The sequence below is a fragment of the Gouania willdenowi genome, chromosome 13 (genome assembly GCF_900634775.1).
Source record: "Gouania willdenowi chromosome 13, fGouWil2.1, whole genome shotgun sequence".
Lineage (NCBI taxonomy): Eukaryota > Metazoa > Chordata > Actinopteri > Blenniiformes > Gobiesocidae > Gouania > Gouania willdenowi.
This window is the reverse complement of record NC_041056.1, coordinates 23,803,402-23,818,440: the sequence shown is the minus strand read 5'-3', so window position 1 is coordinate 23,818,440 and position 15,039 is coordinate 23,803,402. Positions and strand designations below refer to the sequence as shown.

General features: G+C 36.2%; 2 protein-coding genes across 7 annotated transcripts in view; one reads left to right on the top strand and one right to left on the bottom strand.

Annotated features, from left to right (window-relative positions):
* veph1 (ventricular zone expressed PH domain-containing 1) overlaps positions 1 to 4,380 on the bottom strand; it is a 92,920-nt gene extending 88,540 nt beyond the window's left edge. For all 4 annotated transcript variants that reach the window (XM_028464762.1, XM_028464763.1, XM_028464764.1 and 1 more), the window contains exon 1: positions 4,244 to 4,380. The gene's annotated coding sequence lies outside the window, so the exon portion shown is untranslated. The remainder of the gene's footprint in view (positions 1 to 4,243) is intronic.
* Positions 4,381 to 6,609: 2,229 nt separating this feature from the next.
* LOC114474576 (lysosomal amino acid transporter 1 homolog) lies at positions 6,610 to 14,869 on the top strand. Of its 3 annotated transcripts, XM_028464983.1 has the most exons (9): positions 6,610 to 6,762; positions 8,125 to 8,385; positions 8,473 to 8,602; positions 8,833 to 8,920; positions 10,540 to 10,649; positions 10,759 to 10,860; positions 11,341 to 11,526; positions 13,075 to 13,222; positions 13,421 to 14,869. In XM_028464983.1, exons 2-8 carry the CDS (start codon positions 8,183 to 8,185, stop codon positions 13,195 to 13,197), a joined length of 942 nt encoding a protein of 313 aa, XP_028320784.1. In that variant the 5' UTR covers positions 6,610 to 6,762; positions 8,125 to 8,182; the 3' UTR covers positions 13,198 to 13,222; positions 13,421 to 14,869. The 3 variants fall into 3 exon arrangements, with proteins under 3 accessions (XP_028320784.1, XP_028320783.1, XP_028320782.1); XM_028464982.1 differs by having other exon boundaries at positions 13,075 to 14,869; XM_028464981.1 differs by lacking the exons at positions 13,075 to 13,222; positions 13,421 to 14,869 and having other exon boundaries at positions 11,341 to 12,020.
* Positions 14,870 to 15,039: the final 170 nt, after the last annotated feature.

Here is a 15,039-nt window from a genome sequence, read left to right as displayed (position 1 = left end):
AAAATGTGCAATGTTTTTATCCCAATTTTTTTTTCCAAAGTCTTTTTTGTGTGTTTTATGAAAACAACAGATGGGTCTTACTGTAACAGCCAAAACTTTGTGAGAGATTTCCAGCTCACTTCATGAAAACAAAAACCGAAATCATCATTTACAGTAACACAGGGAACCTTTGGGGGGCCAAGATCCTCTTCAAAATGAAAGAAATGACAGAGGACACACCATCAGGGTTCTCAAATATTTTCTGTTGCGCCACCCCGAGCTAGAAGAAAATACCCCCCCCACACACACACACACACACACACACACACACACACACACACACTCTGCCACGACTCTAAATAGTATCATTTGTAGGGATGTAACAATTCACTCAACTACCGATACGATTCGATTCACGATACGATTCTCTCACGATTTGTTTTACAAAATGGGACTGTCGACAAATGATGACTGAAAAATATCCCTTTATTTTTTTGGGGGGAAAAAAACTGGAAAATACTGTACTATTTTCCTTTTATTTTTCATTGTCAAAAGAATCCCTTGATAAACTATTCAAAACAATGCAATTTAACTAAAAACAAATCTTGAATGAAATAAATAAAGGAATAATACAAATGACGAAGAAGCCTATTAATTTAAATTCTGGTTCTATAGTAAACAATGCAAAAATGCATAATAGTTCTTTTTCTTTTTAAAAGTTCAACTGAAAATTTATTTTGTGAGTTAACAATTGGACTTTCAAAAAAAAAAAAAAAAGGCTGCACTGTATTTACGTCAGATATTTGTTTAGACCAGCAGAGGGCGCTGGTAACCCAGTGGTCGGTTGGGATGCAGATATTCTGTGCAGTGAAGAAGAGATGCTATGTGCTAGCAGACAGAGCTAATAGAAAAATGTGACTTTTACAGATATTCACGTAATGTTACAGATATTCTTTCAGTGCTAAAGGGGTAAGGAATCATTTATGAATATGTTTAAGAGTAGAAGGCGGCCAGAAAGAAAGTAGTAGCAGATTCTGCCCGCCGCCTCAGCATTTGGCCAAGAGAAGAATAAATATATAGTTTAAAAAAAGTACTGCAATTCAATTTTCAGAGAATCGATGTGAACCGTGATACCTATGAATCGATTTTTAGCTGCCATACGATTAATCGTTACATCCCTAATCATGTCTATAAAATTGTTATAAGTACACCTCTGCATAACATTGTATTCTTATTAATATAAAAAAAAGAAATAAAGAAATGTAGATCAACTTATATCAAAGAAGTAACATTGTTTTTTAGTCTGTAACAGAAAAGAGTGGAATTTAAAGTGGAATTTATTTAAACTTCAACTTTTATTTGATTACTTTAATAGTAAGTAAATACAGTATTCCTTGTAGCTCATTATTTTCTCCTTTTGTCAGAAGTGTGATCAAATGGCCTCCGCAGCATAAACTAATCCTGTTTCAATAAATGACAAGAATATATAGTATTTTATTGAGCAATAGTACTGTTAGTTTATGGTGAATTTGCTTCCAGTCAAATTTCACATTAGGTTTAAAATTTTAGTCCTGACTTTCTGTGCGTTGCATGGTCAGGCCCCTCGGTATATCGCTGACTCGTTGTGCCCCTACACCCTTCACTCTTCAGGTCAGGGTCTCCTAAAGATCCCCAAAAACTCATTTCAGAACCTGGGGAGACCTGACGTTCCAGGCTGTAGCCCCCAGACTCTGGAATAACCTGCACCAGTCCCTCCGTGAGCTTGACTCTATGGACTCTTAAAAACCATTTGAAAACATTGCTTTTCAGAAAAGCTTTTTCTGTTAATTGATTTTTTTTACTTTTGTTATCCATTTTATGATGTTGCTCCAATTTTTATTCTATTTTTTTCACCTATGTTTTGTACAGCACTTTGTGATATTTATCTGTGAAAATAGCTTTATAAACAAAACCCTGTTTGGGAACCACTGCTCTATAGCAATGGTTCTCGAACTTTTTTTGGCTCGAGTACCCCCTTTCTCTTATTTCTGAATCCAAGTACCTCCTTTCTCCAACTACAGCATTTTGTTTAGAATACTATGGAAAAGAACTATAGAGCATGATGATGGATGAATGAGGGATAACACACATTTTAAATAATCTCATTTTGGAAATAAGTGCAGACAGTATTTAGTGCCTCCAGAATAGAATTATTTCTATAGTTTTTATCATTTCTGGTCATCTCCTGCCTGGTGAGGAACTAAGACTGACCTTTGAATTTTCAGTTCTTGTTCTAATCAAAATTATTTTTCATCATCATTATGATGATTATCATTTTTACCTAAAAAAAAACATGATAAACCCCCATATTTTTAAGGCTTTCATTTGTTAATTTTCCACTTTCTCTCAAGTATCCCCTGTAGTACCCCCATTTGAGAACCCCTGCTCTACAGTACACAGTATCAGATAACTGACACCACAGTTTTAAGTACCTGCTCAAGCTGATGTTAACATGGGATGTACAGCACTACAACGTACACTGATTGTTCATTACCTTACAGCAGGCAAAATTGTGGTCTTTCTAAAATGACTAAAATATTTCTGACAGACATGTTTGGTAGGAAGTTAATTTATAACGCTTTAGTAATAAAGACAAAGGCTCTTATTGTTAAACAAACTTGACTGCGGGTGCAACAACAAAGAGAAATGAGCCACCTGAGTAAACTAACAAAGCGCATTTCTTTTTTTTTCTTCTTTTTTCTATATATAGCACACAGGAAGTTCCATCCGTAACAGAAACTGCCTGAGGAATAAGTGGAGTAGGTTAACCACAAACAGGTACAAGTGTGCCATCCTCAACAGGAGTCTTTCATACTGTGAAAACAACATGTGCACTACCTTAAGATACACATATAAAAAAAAGAACATGATCTATATGGAGGTATCCCCAGTGATCTGAAGTGTACAAACATATGGAAACTGAAATGTGCTCATTCTGTAAGATGACAAAAGTAATGACTTTTAAAAAATGGATGATAGGAAAATTATTTCATTAATACATATGGCTGCAACGAATCCTTCGTGAATACCTTGATCACAAAAAATATTAATTGTCTTTGCCTTGAAACAGTTTTTTTTATAAAATAAAAAAAAAGTTTTTTTTATAAAATAAAAAAAATGTTTTTTTTATACCATGCCTGTATTTTCTATTTTGTATTATAAATATTTAATATATGAATGTATTTTTTTCTTTAAAAAGCGAATTAAATTGTTTGTCATTATTGAGTGATCAATCTTATTTTCAGATTTATCTTCAAAATTGTGCTTTAATTAAAAGTATATTTCATACGACTGCTCAATTAATTGATATTTAGTGACAAAATATTCAATAGCTGCGGCTATCCGATATGTCGATACACTAAATGTCCAACACTAAATTACTGATATTAACCAATATATGCACGGAATTGTTAGTTTTCCCGCCTAAAACCTGCTGTTTAGTATTTGGCCTTTTAACTAAAATGAGTTTGACACCCCTGCTTTAAAACATGTCACTTTATAAGTAGATAGGAAGTTAATCCAGAATGTGTAGAAAAAACAAACTTAAATGATTTATTTATTTATTTATTTATTATTTTTAATCTTTTTTGTAGGTTTTAAAATGCATTGTAATACATCACAGGGTTGTTCATATAGTAATTTTACTTCCAGGGATATCAACGTCATCTGTCCGCTTGACAAGTCTGACCTTGAGCTGTCTCCACACACACACACACACACACACACACACACACACACACACACACACACACACACACAGGTGCAGCAACAGTAGATTTGGAGGCAAACGGTGCATGAGGAAGAAAAATGTGCAGTGTAAATGTGAACAATGCCACTAAACTTGCCTTTCAAGCTCTCAGGACACATTCCAGTGTATTTACACCGAAACACGAAAGGGTGGGGGGGGGGGGGGGGGTGACAGGTGTAAATAACTAGTCTGGGACACCAAAATGTGACCATGAATACACACAATGAGGTGTGTGTATTCTGTCACAAACATAGTCTTATACTGTTTAAAGCTTGTTTACATGTTTGCTCAGAAAAGCACAAAGTGAAAGCATGGTGAATGCTGTTACATATTCAGTGGAAAGTGGAAACGCATCAATACGTCGCGAGCCCTATGTCTTCACTTCGTCCATCAACTTTCCTACATTAGGGAATGCGCATCGTCTCAAATGACAGGATTGAAAAAGCAGAAAATAGAAAATACACGCGTTACAAATACCTCCACACGACCTGCTTCACGAGGGACGTCCATGTGACGGTCACAGTGGGAGCTGCTGCTACGGGCAGAAGGAGTCTCTATCCCCGCTACCAGCCTCACTTCATCCCCGCTCATTCACGGTTGTCTCTCTGTCACAGTCACACACACACACACACACACACACACACACACACACACAGGCACTGGACACCGACTGTCAGCGCCACCGTGCGGACAACTGGTGTATATGAACCACACGCAACAGGTGCATGATGGAGGGGAAATGATTAAAGTATCCTGGCTGCAACATTTGCACGTGCAGTTTAGAGTGAATACTATTGTAGATTAAAAACACTGAAAAAGTGAAATAGCAAATGTTTTGAAGTCCAGTCGGATTATGCCAATCTATTTAATGCAGATATGCAGATGAAAATGATAAAAAAAATAAATAACGAAAAATGAAAAATAACAACACTCCACCCGTTCAACACGGTAAAAAAAAAAAAAAAACGTTTGGTCGTCAGCGCCAAAGACATTATATACGTAGACGCCGCATCGATTGTGGAGGGACGCGTCTACAGCGCCGCCATCTTGGACCGGTGCTGGTGGAGGCAGCGGTGCATGGACATGTAAGGGATAATATATTGTTGGCAGTACGGTTGCCGTATCAATATAATGACATTCTATCCATACGCAGCGCCCCTCATTGGCCAGTTTAGGTCACGTGACTAATACTAAACCCAACCCCTAACCCTAAAAACTGTTGCAATATAGGCTTATAATCGAACCCTAAAATGCTACGTACGTGTACTTTGGTAATCGTACCAATAGCACCGGCGGTTGAAATGTACTTTCTATATTGTTGACGCCGTACTGAGTTATTGTACTGAGTTTGTAAGACAATCTCAGTACAAATGTAAACTCAGTTCGTGATACCATACTGAGTTTGTAACCGTACTGAGTTTGTCGTACAATCTCAGTACGAACGTAAACTCAGTTCGTGACACCATACTGAGTTTGTAACCGTACTGAGATTGTTTTACAAATTCAGTACGGAAATAAACTCAGTTCGTGATGCTGTACTGAGTTTGTAACCGTACTGAGTTTGTCGTACAATCTCAGTACGGAGGTAAACTCAGTCCGTGACACCATACTGAGTACGTACTGAGATTATTTTACAAACAACCTACACAATTCAACTCGGACTACACAGCTCTATACAACTCAACACAATGACTACACAACTTAACACAATGAATATACAACTTAACACATTGACTTCACAACTTAACACAAATGACTATACAACTTAACACATTGACTATACAACTTAACACATTGACTACACAACTTAACACAATGACTATACAACTTAACACATTGACTTCACAACTTAACACAATGACTATACAACTTAACACATTGACTACACAACTTAACACAATAACTACACAACTTAACACAATGACCACAGCAGCTGACCACCTCAAACATGACCCAGGGATAGGAGATGAAATTTCACTTTGTTCAGATCAATGATAAATAACTTGCATTCTATGAACTTGCATGCTAAAAAGATGTTTCACCATTACCACATGTGTTTATGTCTACATTTCATATACACACACACAGACACAAAATTGTGCAAACATGGTTTTAAATGTATTTTCATTGACACCAACAGAACAGCTGAAAGAGACATACAAATGATTAAACAAACATTAAAAGATTTAATTCGGACCCTCCTAAAGATGTCAAATAATTGGATGTTCAGTAATAAAGTGCTAAAGATGTGTTTTGGACCACTTTTTGCTCATTTACAGTGGGTGTAAAAGACTGTACAGCAGAGCTGTTCAACTACCTTCTCATTTGGATCAGATTTTAAAACTAAAAACTTGAGCTGGACCAAACAGAATGTGTCCAAGTTTAGGTTAAAATACAGTAAAACCAGCAGATGGCGCTATTTCTCCAAGCACATATTGGACTGAGTAAAAGTTTCCGTTGTGCTTTCAAAATAAAAAAAAAGGTAAATTGTCATCACTTATTGGTTACTGATTTTATTTTTAGGAACAAAAGGGGTTTAACATATTATACTGTATGTTTTTGCGGCATTGTCTCTTGCTAACTTATTCTAGCTTTCATCATACATTATTCATTTTGTAATTTATATTTCACATGAAGATGAAACAAATGTAGTTGGCTTATTATGTATTGCAATACTTTCTTCTTCTTCTTCTTTTTTTTTTTTTTTTTATAATTTTCATTTAATTGTTTGTATTTTATTTTTTGTATTTTTTTATTTTTTTTTTTAACATTCGGTGAGTTGGAGCGCATTATTTTGAAAAGCCAGCGGAAGTTTATCGTTATCAAACCCTGTTGCTAACGGGTTGTCGTCATGGGCGACAAAATGACGAGCTAGTACACAGTGAAACAATGTTTATAGGTCCTTAATGCTTTAATTTATCAATCTGCAAGGATGATTAGGAGCTCTACGCACAGCCGGAGACACTGTGCAGCCTGCTCTTGGTCGTTTTTAAGAGGTGAGAAGCGCTCTGACGTAATTTATTTAATCATTTCATTGAGTTAGCATCTTCTCCAAGTTCATGCAAATGAGCTAAAACAATAACACAGTGTAGGAGATTATTTCTGTAGTTTATGGGATACAGAACAAAGAGCTAATTAGCCTGAAATTTGTACACGATGCTGTTTTCATGTTGGTACTACAGCTACTTTTCATATAAAATTCAAAACATCCGATAAAAACCGGATTGCAAAGAATAAAAAAAAAAAAAAAATGGAATGAGCTCATAGCTTTAAAATAAAGAAGAAAACCCATTGCATTAACTAAAAGTAATTTAGATGTTTGCTTGTGTTAAGCATTTGTTCATCTAGTTTTATGTATTCAAACACACGACACGTGATTTTTTTTACAGCATCTTTTTATTTATTTTTTTTAATTTTTTTTACTATTTAAAACAGTGTCATATGTTTGTATTCTCTTTCAGATTCTTACAGTCCACTTTATTTCTATTCTATGCACAGTATGAGGAAAATATTTTTACAAGCTTATTGTTTTTATTTATTATATGAAGGGTACTTATCACCCAAAGATGCAGCTCTGCATATAATCTTTACACCAGGCACATGGACACTGTTGGCCCCGGGGCCACAAGTAGCCCTCTGTTTAATTCTATGCAGCACAAAATTACTACAAAACGTACAAAATTACCGACACAAAAGGACAACATAAATTACTTCAAAAACACAAACAACGATAATTTACAGAAATATACAAATCGACAACAAAATCCATTGGGCTTTAATTTGAGAACAGATAATAAACATGGAAACATTAGCCGTCAACGTTAAAATAATATTTAATATTTACATTTTCAGATACAATTTAAAGTGAACTGCTAGTGGGGCCGTGGTCGCCCAGTGGTTAAAGACTAGCTTGTAATCTGAGCCACTAAATCAGTGTTTTTCAACCTTGAGGTCGGGATCCTTTTTCAAATTTATTATTCTTTTTTTAGAATTAAAACAACACAACTGTTTTTCTATATGTTCACTTTTTGAAATATAAAACTAGTTCAACTTAAATGCATAAAAAAAAAAGGTTGTTAACCACTGCACTAAATACTGTTTATTTGCACTTCTTTACAAAATGAGATTCTTTAAAATGTGTTATCACTCGTTCATTCCATCATTATGCTCTATAGTTGTTTTTAAATAGTTTTTTAAGGAAAATGTTGTGGTCTAACAAAGGGGGTGCTTGGATTCAGAAATAAGAGACAGGGGGTACTTCAGCCAAAAAAAAAACTTTATTAACTCCCATGTTCTTTTGCAGTTGTGATATAAATGTTCTCCTCTGCTCATCCATGTGTTCCTATGATGTGACTAAGGCTCAGCAGCAGCAGTAGAAGGTGGATAGAACGCGTTCATACACAGTCTGAAGTTCCCATGGCGACTGCACGTTTCCCTGAGAGGAAAGTGGACTTAGCTGTTTCTAACTATAGCGCTCCTGTGTTGGGCTCTCCACTGTGTGTCAATGGGACCCATTGGATCCTTTACCTTCTGGAGGAATGTGTGGAGAACATCTGGGAGTACTGCAGTGTGGTGATTGGACTGATATCTATGCTATGTTTCTTGCTATCAACTTTACCGTAAGTAGTTGATTGATTCCTAACTGGCTTTTTACTCCAATTCAAATGTTAAAGATAAATGATATCCATCTATTCATCCATCTAAAGGCAGGTTTATGAAGCCTACAAAACTGGTAAAGTAGAGGAGGCCGTGTCCTTTGGGTTCCTCTTCTTTCTCTTCAGTGGAGACGTGAGCAGCTTTGCTGGCTGCTACCTCACCAGTCAACTGCCAATACAGGTGAGTGCACAGCGTCCTTTCTGGTTTGTTCCTGCTGTGGTCTGGTGACGGTGCACTGGGTTTGAACCCATGCCTCATTAAACTTACCATGTGTTGCTAGACTGAACTTTAGTTAGAATTGCAGTATGTTGAGAAAGTTTCACTCTTGACTTGTAGCAGCATTAGAAACGTACTAATAACGTTTTAAATTTGATTTTTTACTGTCTTTCTCACTTGTTTTCTTCTCTTAGGTTATCACTGTTGTGTTTTATATTTTTACGGATGTGATCCTCATCTCGCAGTTTCTCTACTACAAAATAAAAAACATGTCCGGCAGAAGTAAGTCCGTCTGATGTCAAAGAAGAGATAAGTGATGTCCATGTTTCCATCTTAGAATTGTAAAGGGTCTTTGAGTGGTTTGAAAAGTGCTATATAAAAGATATTATTATTATTATTATTATTATTATTATTATTATTATTATTATTATTAACTCATTGACTGCCAAAGACGTCTATAGACATTAATTGTGTTTTTTGGCTGGTGTTGCTAGGGGACAGTGTGACAAACTTCTCCTGTAACTTTTATCATGGTGTAGTGACCAACTGCACCTTTGGATGAGAAATCACCCGAGAGCTCAGAGGGAGAGGAAAGGAGTTTACAAGACAGAAATAGGCGCTACGAGAGTTGATTCTGAAGTTCACAGCAGCGCACACTCTATCAGAGCACGTGTGGAACTAAGTGGCCTATTGAGAGTGTCGCGATGGTGAGATAAAACGACAAGAAAAAACAGGGAAAGCGGTGAGACTCGGCGTGTCCGGGAGGAGGAGGAAGTTGCATGTTGGGAGAATGACGGGGGGAGAGACTTGGAGGAAGACCAAAATACAATATGAAATCCATTCAACTCTGACATAGATAGCAAAATAATAATAATTTTGCCATCAAAAGCCCGGTCTCAGTGTTGTTTTTGTAGTTTTATAGAAGGAAACTAATGTTGAGGTGTCACTAAAGCAAAAAAAAAAGTGCTCCAAAGTCACTAATAGGTTTTTTCAGAAAAATACGTTTTTCTCAGCTTTTTTTGACAAACTGGCGATTTGTGTGAAACTTGCCTCTATTCAACTGCTGATTACGGAAGAACCAAACAAGCCAGGAACAAAATTATTTTTTTTGATGAAACTAGAGAGTCTGGTTTCAGATTTCAGATTTTCATAGTACAAAATATTCTGTGGGTCTTAAAAATATCAGTGAAAATCATCTAAAACACCTGGCAATATGGGGTTGGCTGCTCTGGAAAGGGCTGGCAGTGAATGAGTTAATAAGCTACATAACCCTTTGCATAAGGAATTGTAAAAAAAACCCAGGTCTTTAAAGTTAATCAAAAGATACTTACTTTGCTGTTAAAAAAGTATTTCATTAAAGTGTAGGGAACCCATTTTGAATTGAATGGGATTGAATTTAAAAAGAAAACCCAGAACAATTTTAGCAATCTTTTTTTTTTTTTTGCTACATAGTTATCTTAAAGCACATTTATGTGTCACTATTCGTGATAAGTAATCAAAAAGGAAAGCAAATTCAGAATTGCACTTTTCTCAGTTTTCTGGAATAAAAATAGCTATTTCATGTAATTTTTTTACAAGGTTGTACTGAATTCAGTCCTCGTTCTAAGCAAAACTTAATAATCGGTATTGACATTTTTTTTTGTGTGTTTGACCGTATCGACCCTGTTAAATCATGGTTTTGGTTATTTCCTTCCCTAATTTAAGTTTTTAGAAATATTCTTATACTGTAATAATATGTATTATCGCAGGTTATAATTAATATAATTATATTTAAACACCTACTTATTCTAAGTAGTTTTTGCTGAGTCTTTTTTTTTAAAGTAAGAACAACACTTTTTGTTTTTGTCTTGGATTTGTTTGTCTTTTCCTGAGTCTCGTGTTTATTTGTGCGTCCACCACAGAAAGGCCATTGTTGAAGTGGATGTGCTTCACATGGTGTGGTGCTGCTACATTAGCTCTCCTGGTCTTACCCAAACTGATTCTAGACACCAGCACACCTTTATACTCCCAGGTAGGATGAACATAAACATAAATATGCACTAAAACACTATGATTTCTGTAATAGCTGCAACATTTACCCTATTCATGCGTTCCTACCTCTTCTTTTCTTTTGCTCTCAGACTTCAGCTTCTTCAAAATCAGTGGAATTAACTGGTTTCATATGTGGTTATGTTGCGTCAGTTTTCTACCTCTGCTCCAGATTCCTACAGCTCTATAAAAATGTGAGTAAACTAGTTTTGTTTTGTGTTTGGTTTGTCAGCTGTTCTGACATTTGGTGCAAAAAAAAGTGAGACGATGACAGCTATAATTGGAAATCCAACCAGTTAGTCAAGCAAGGAATTGTTCTAACTGTGTAGGTTTTTGGGTTGCACTAACACCAATCACATGCAACTGTACAAAACAAATACTTTTGACCGTTTTAGAATATTTTTTAAAGCACTTATTTACATTCAGATGATGGTCATGTGGTTATTGCATGGAGCTAAATGTCAACACAATTCAATTATAACACTTCTAATTGAAAACATTGTAAATTGATTTGATTATAGGCTCAGAGATGTGTTGTATTTGACTCAAAGAAAACATTGAATTATTTGTATTGAATTGTATTGAAGAAGTCTCCTATCAACAAAAAATAGAACAATTTTCAACAGATAACCACAATTAACCCAATTATGTAACACACACGCAATCTTTTCCAGTTCCAGCGAAAGTCTACTGAGGGCACCTCCTACCTACTGTTTGCTCTGGCCATGATGGGCAATGGGACGTATGGGCTGAGTGTGATGGCGGTACTGCCAGCACTGAGGGGCTCCAAGCAGACCTTCCTCATCAAACATCTGGCCTGGCTCATTGGCAGCCTGGGAGTCCTCGTCCTTGACTTCTTTGTATCCTTAAAAGTACACGCACACTCACTCACTCACTCACTCACTCACTCACTCACTCACTCACTCACTCACAGTAAATACATCCTCTTCACCAGATATGATTTCAATATGTGGTGTTTAACCTTACAGCAAATTATTATTATAAAAGACATTACAAATACTGACACTAATCTTCTGTCTAAACAAAATGTGTTGTTTCCTACTTTAACTAAAGAAGCAACACCAGATGATACTTTAACTTACTAATGCCGTAAATAGTCGTACAAGTTTGGCAGTTCAGTGTGTGACCAAATATTTTTAAATTTTTTTTGTAAAGGAACAAATTTGCTTGCTTTCTGCATGTGTCATTAATCGAAAACGTATAGCCATTAACCAGAGAAGTGTCGCACCTCATGTGACCAAGCATTGTGTAGACCAATAGACCAGATACTTGTTTTTTTTTTTTCTTCTAGAATTAGCATTTAATAATGTTTGTTGTTGCCAGGATTAGTGCACGAAGTGACAAAATGCATTAGTTCAGATATTTTCATACTGCGTGTTTTATTTTACCGGTAGATTTAATATTTGAGAAAGTGAAAGTATAGAATATAGTTACATGTGGTGTTATAGTTAATAGTTAAATAATAATATATAAAACATTTTAAATATACATTTTGAATCTTTTTATTTATTTATTTATTTTTTAATCATTTACTAGACATTTCAGGCAAGGTTAAAAAAACACTGGTGATGAAAATGATGGACTTTGCAATACAAAAAACACATTTATTTTCACACTGAAATTTCTTCTCAGAGCCTCGACTCTTTGTCTCGTTGTCAAGTCGACTCACTGTTGCCCTTTAATATTTCCTTATGAAATAATATATTGTAGGTTGTAGGGCTGGGATAAACAATTATTTTTCAAACGATTAATCGAGCGATTATTTTTCTAATGCATCGATTAATCAAACAATTAATTTTTCCAGTTTGATTCGCCTTGATTTGATTATCTCCCCATTAATTGACTAAAGGAATTTATACATGTTGATTTACATATCTAAAATTAAACATGAATTACTTAACATTGCAATATATGTGTATTGGTCTTCAACTCAAAATTCCAAAAAAAAGATTATATATATCTAAAAAATATGCATTCAGAGTCAGAGGTAGCATTCGATAAAAAATAAAATACCTTAAGAATTGTGTGTGTGCGCGCGTGCTGCCGCTGTCACGACGGGTGTTTCCTCCTTGTTGCGTCGACGCGCTGCCGTCCGGTCACACCCGGGATAAAGGACGAGGGTTACAGGGAACAGCTACCTTTGACGAACGAGTGCGTGCCTTCACTGCCTTGCACTTTTGAAATTCGGAGAAGCCACTCTCGTTAGTTATTCTCTGGCGCCGCCATCTTTGTTTTGGTCGGACGACGCATCGGCGCGCATATTTTCGTCAACGTCTTTTTTTGCATCAACGTCAACGATTACGTCGACGCGTCGTCCCGAACTTAGCCGGTATACATTCTTTTTACGTTTTCTATGAAGAGCCTCCTAATGACCTTGACCATGTCAGATTACCGCTCAGTTCATCATCTATAAGAAGAAGAAGAGGATCTCTCTTAAATCCAGTGCACTCCTCAAAGTCCCAGAGGTGGAACCCCTCCTGTGTGAGGAAGAGGAACTGTCAGTGCTATAGACAACTTCTAGTAACAACGCAAGTGGTTAGTCAACTTAAATTTTAAATTAAGTAAAATTAAGTTGGTTTTTTTTGCTACTTCACCTGTATTCAATGGAGGTTATTTAACTGAATGACAGATTGTTACTTTGACTGCATTGAATTTTGGTTTTCAACTGAATCCATTGTTATGTGATAATGTCGTTCTTCTACAATAAAATCTTTCTTTTTTTTTCCTCCATAGTCCAATAGTTACAACTCCTGCCTGTAGAAATACCTCAGTGAAGGTGAAACCTTCATAAAAGCAGCAATACATTCCTCACAAACACAGCTGGAATTTAAAATACATGTCTCTTTAGTTGAAAGGACATGACGCCAGACCCGTGAGTACCCTCTAACGCTGCAGGTCCAGCAAGATGTATACATTTTTAATCTGTCTACCTGCAAGCACAACATGGTGCTATTTCAGCAAACTAAAGCAACCTTTAGTGCCTGTGTGCTCAGTCCAGTTGGAGGATTTACAGCATATAATAGAAATACAATTTTAGCAAAATCAAAATGTAACCAAAAAAAAAAAGACATTTATCTCATCCTTTATATTCATTTTGGCAAGTAAATTTGAAACTGAATTAATAAAATAATGTACAATATTTTCAGATTGCAGCATTTCACCAACTAACACCTCCAACATTTCATATTACACGTGCGGTCACTAATAAAATAAAGGCAAAGAATGCCTTGTTTTTAACACATTATTAAAGACTTAGCAGATTTGAATGACTCACACAGAGCTGTCATTTTTAATCCCAGTTAATGCAGGAAGCTTCTGGATAAATAATAAATTACATGCAAGGCTTAATTTCTGGTTGAGTGACAGTGAAAGTTTGTAATATTTGTGCCAAAACAGAAGAAATTATTATTATTATTCTTATTATTATGTTGTTTAGTCCTGAATACAAGCACTGCCTTCTCTTTAATTCAAAGAGCTATTAGCATCTGACAGGACCACTGACTGCTTCATTCACAAATGTCACTGCAGTGAAAAAGCGTATACCTTTTCTCTACAGGTGGAGAACAGTGGTAAGCGCAATTCCTGAGATTTGAAATGCCTAAATGCCTTTTATCCATTAACTGTTTTCCCCCAAAGACTTTGAAAACAATAGCTGTGATTAAATAGAGGTTGAGTGAGACGGGTGAGCCGACCGGTACCAAATGGTCCATGACCTGGTACTGGTCCAGGGCACACTGGTTTTCCTTGTGAGATGGATCAATGAAGTCATACTGATGATCAGCAATTATCTTACTGATCCACGGCCCTGATTATTAATGGAGTCTGGTAAGTGGGCGCAATCCTGAGGGGTAACACCTTAGCTTTAGGGAGAACACACCTTGAATCATTACAAAAATTGTCCTCCCGATGCTGTAATAGCACTCTATGACTTACTGGGACACTCAACTGGTGTGTTGTATGTTGAACGTTGATTTCTGATATATTTGCAACTCAAATATTACTACCGTTGGTGGTACCGAATTATTGGCACATACCAATATATAAATGGGGCCCATTACCCTGTATGTGACATGGGGGCGCCAAGGGGCCCCATTTTTCAAATGACTACTCCTCCGTCAGTTCTCCTATGATTGGTATGCAGTTTGGTACGAACACTATGAATGAGTATGATGAGACGCTCGGAGCCCTTTTTTTTTTTTTTTTTTTTTTAAATGGGACCCGGGGGCCCAGCTCCCATTTCCGGTAATTTCCAAATTTATGGGAACATAGTCGTGTGACATATTGTTTTAAAGGTAATTCAACGTAGATTACGATTATGCCTCGCACAATTCAATTAGGGGCCCAGGGGCCCA

What these genes read in the sequence shown, in the direction of transcription:
- LOC114474576 (XM_028464981.1), top strand. Translation starts at nt 8,183, where the DNA reads ATGGCGACTGCACGTTTCCCTGAGAGGAAAGTGGACTTAGCTGTTTCT. An exon ending in AAAAAACATGTCCGGCAGAA is followed by an intron (nt 8,921 to 10,539) that starts GTAAGTCCGTCT and finishes CGTCCACCACAG; the next exon opens with AAAGGCCATTGTTGAAGTGG. An exon ending in TCCTACAGCTCTATAAAAAT is followed by an intron (nt 10,861 to 11,340) that starts GTGAGTAAACTA and finishes AATCTTTTCCAG; the next exon opens with TTCCAGCGAAAGTCTACTGA.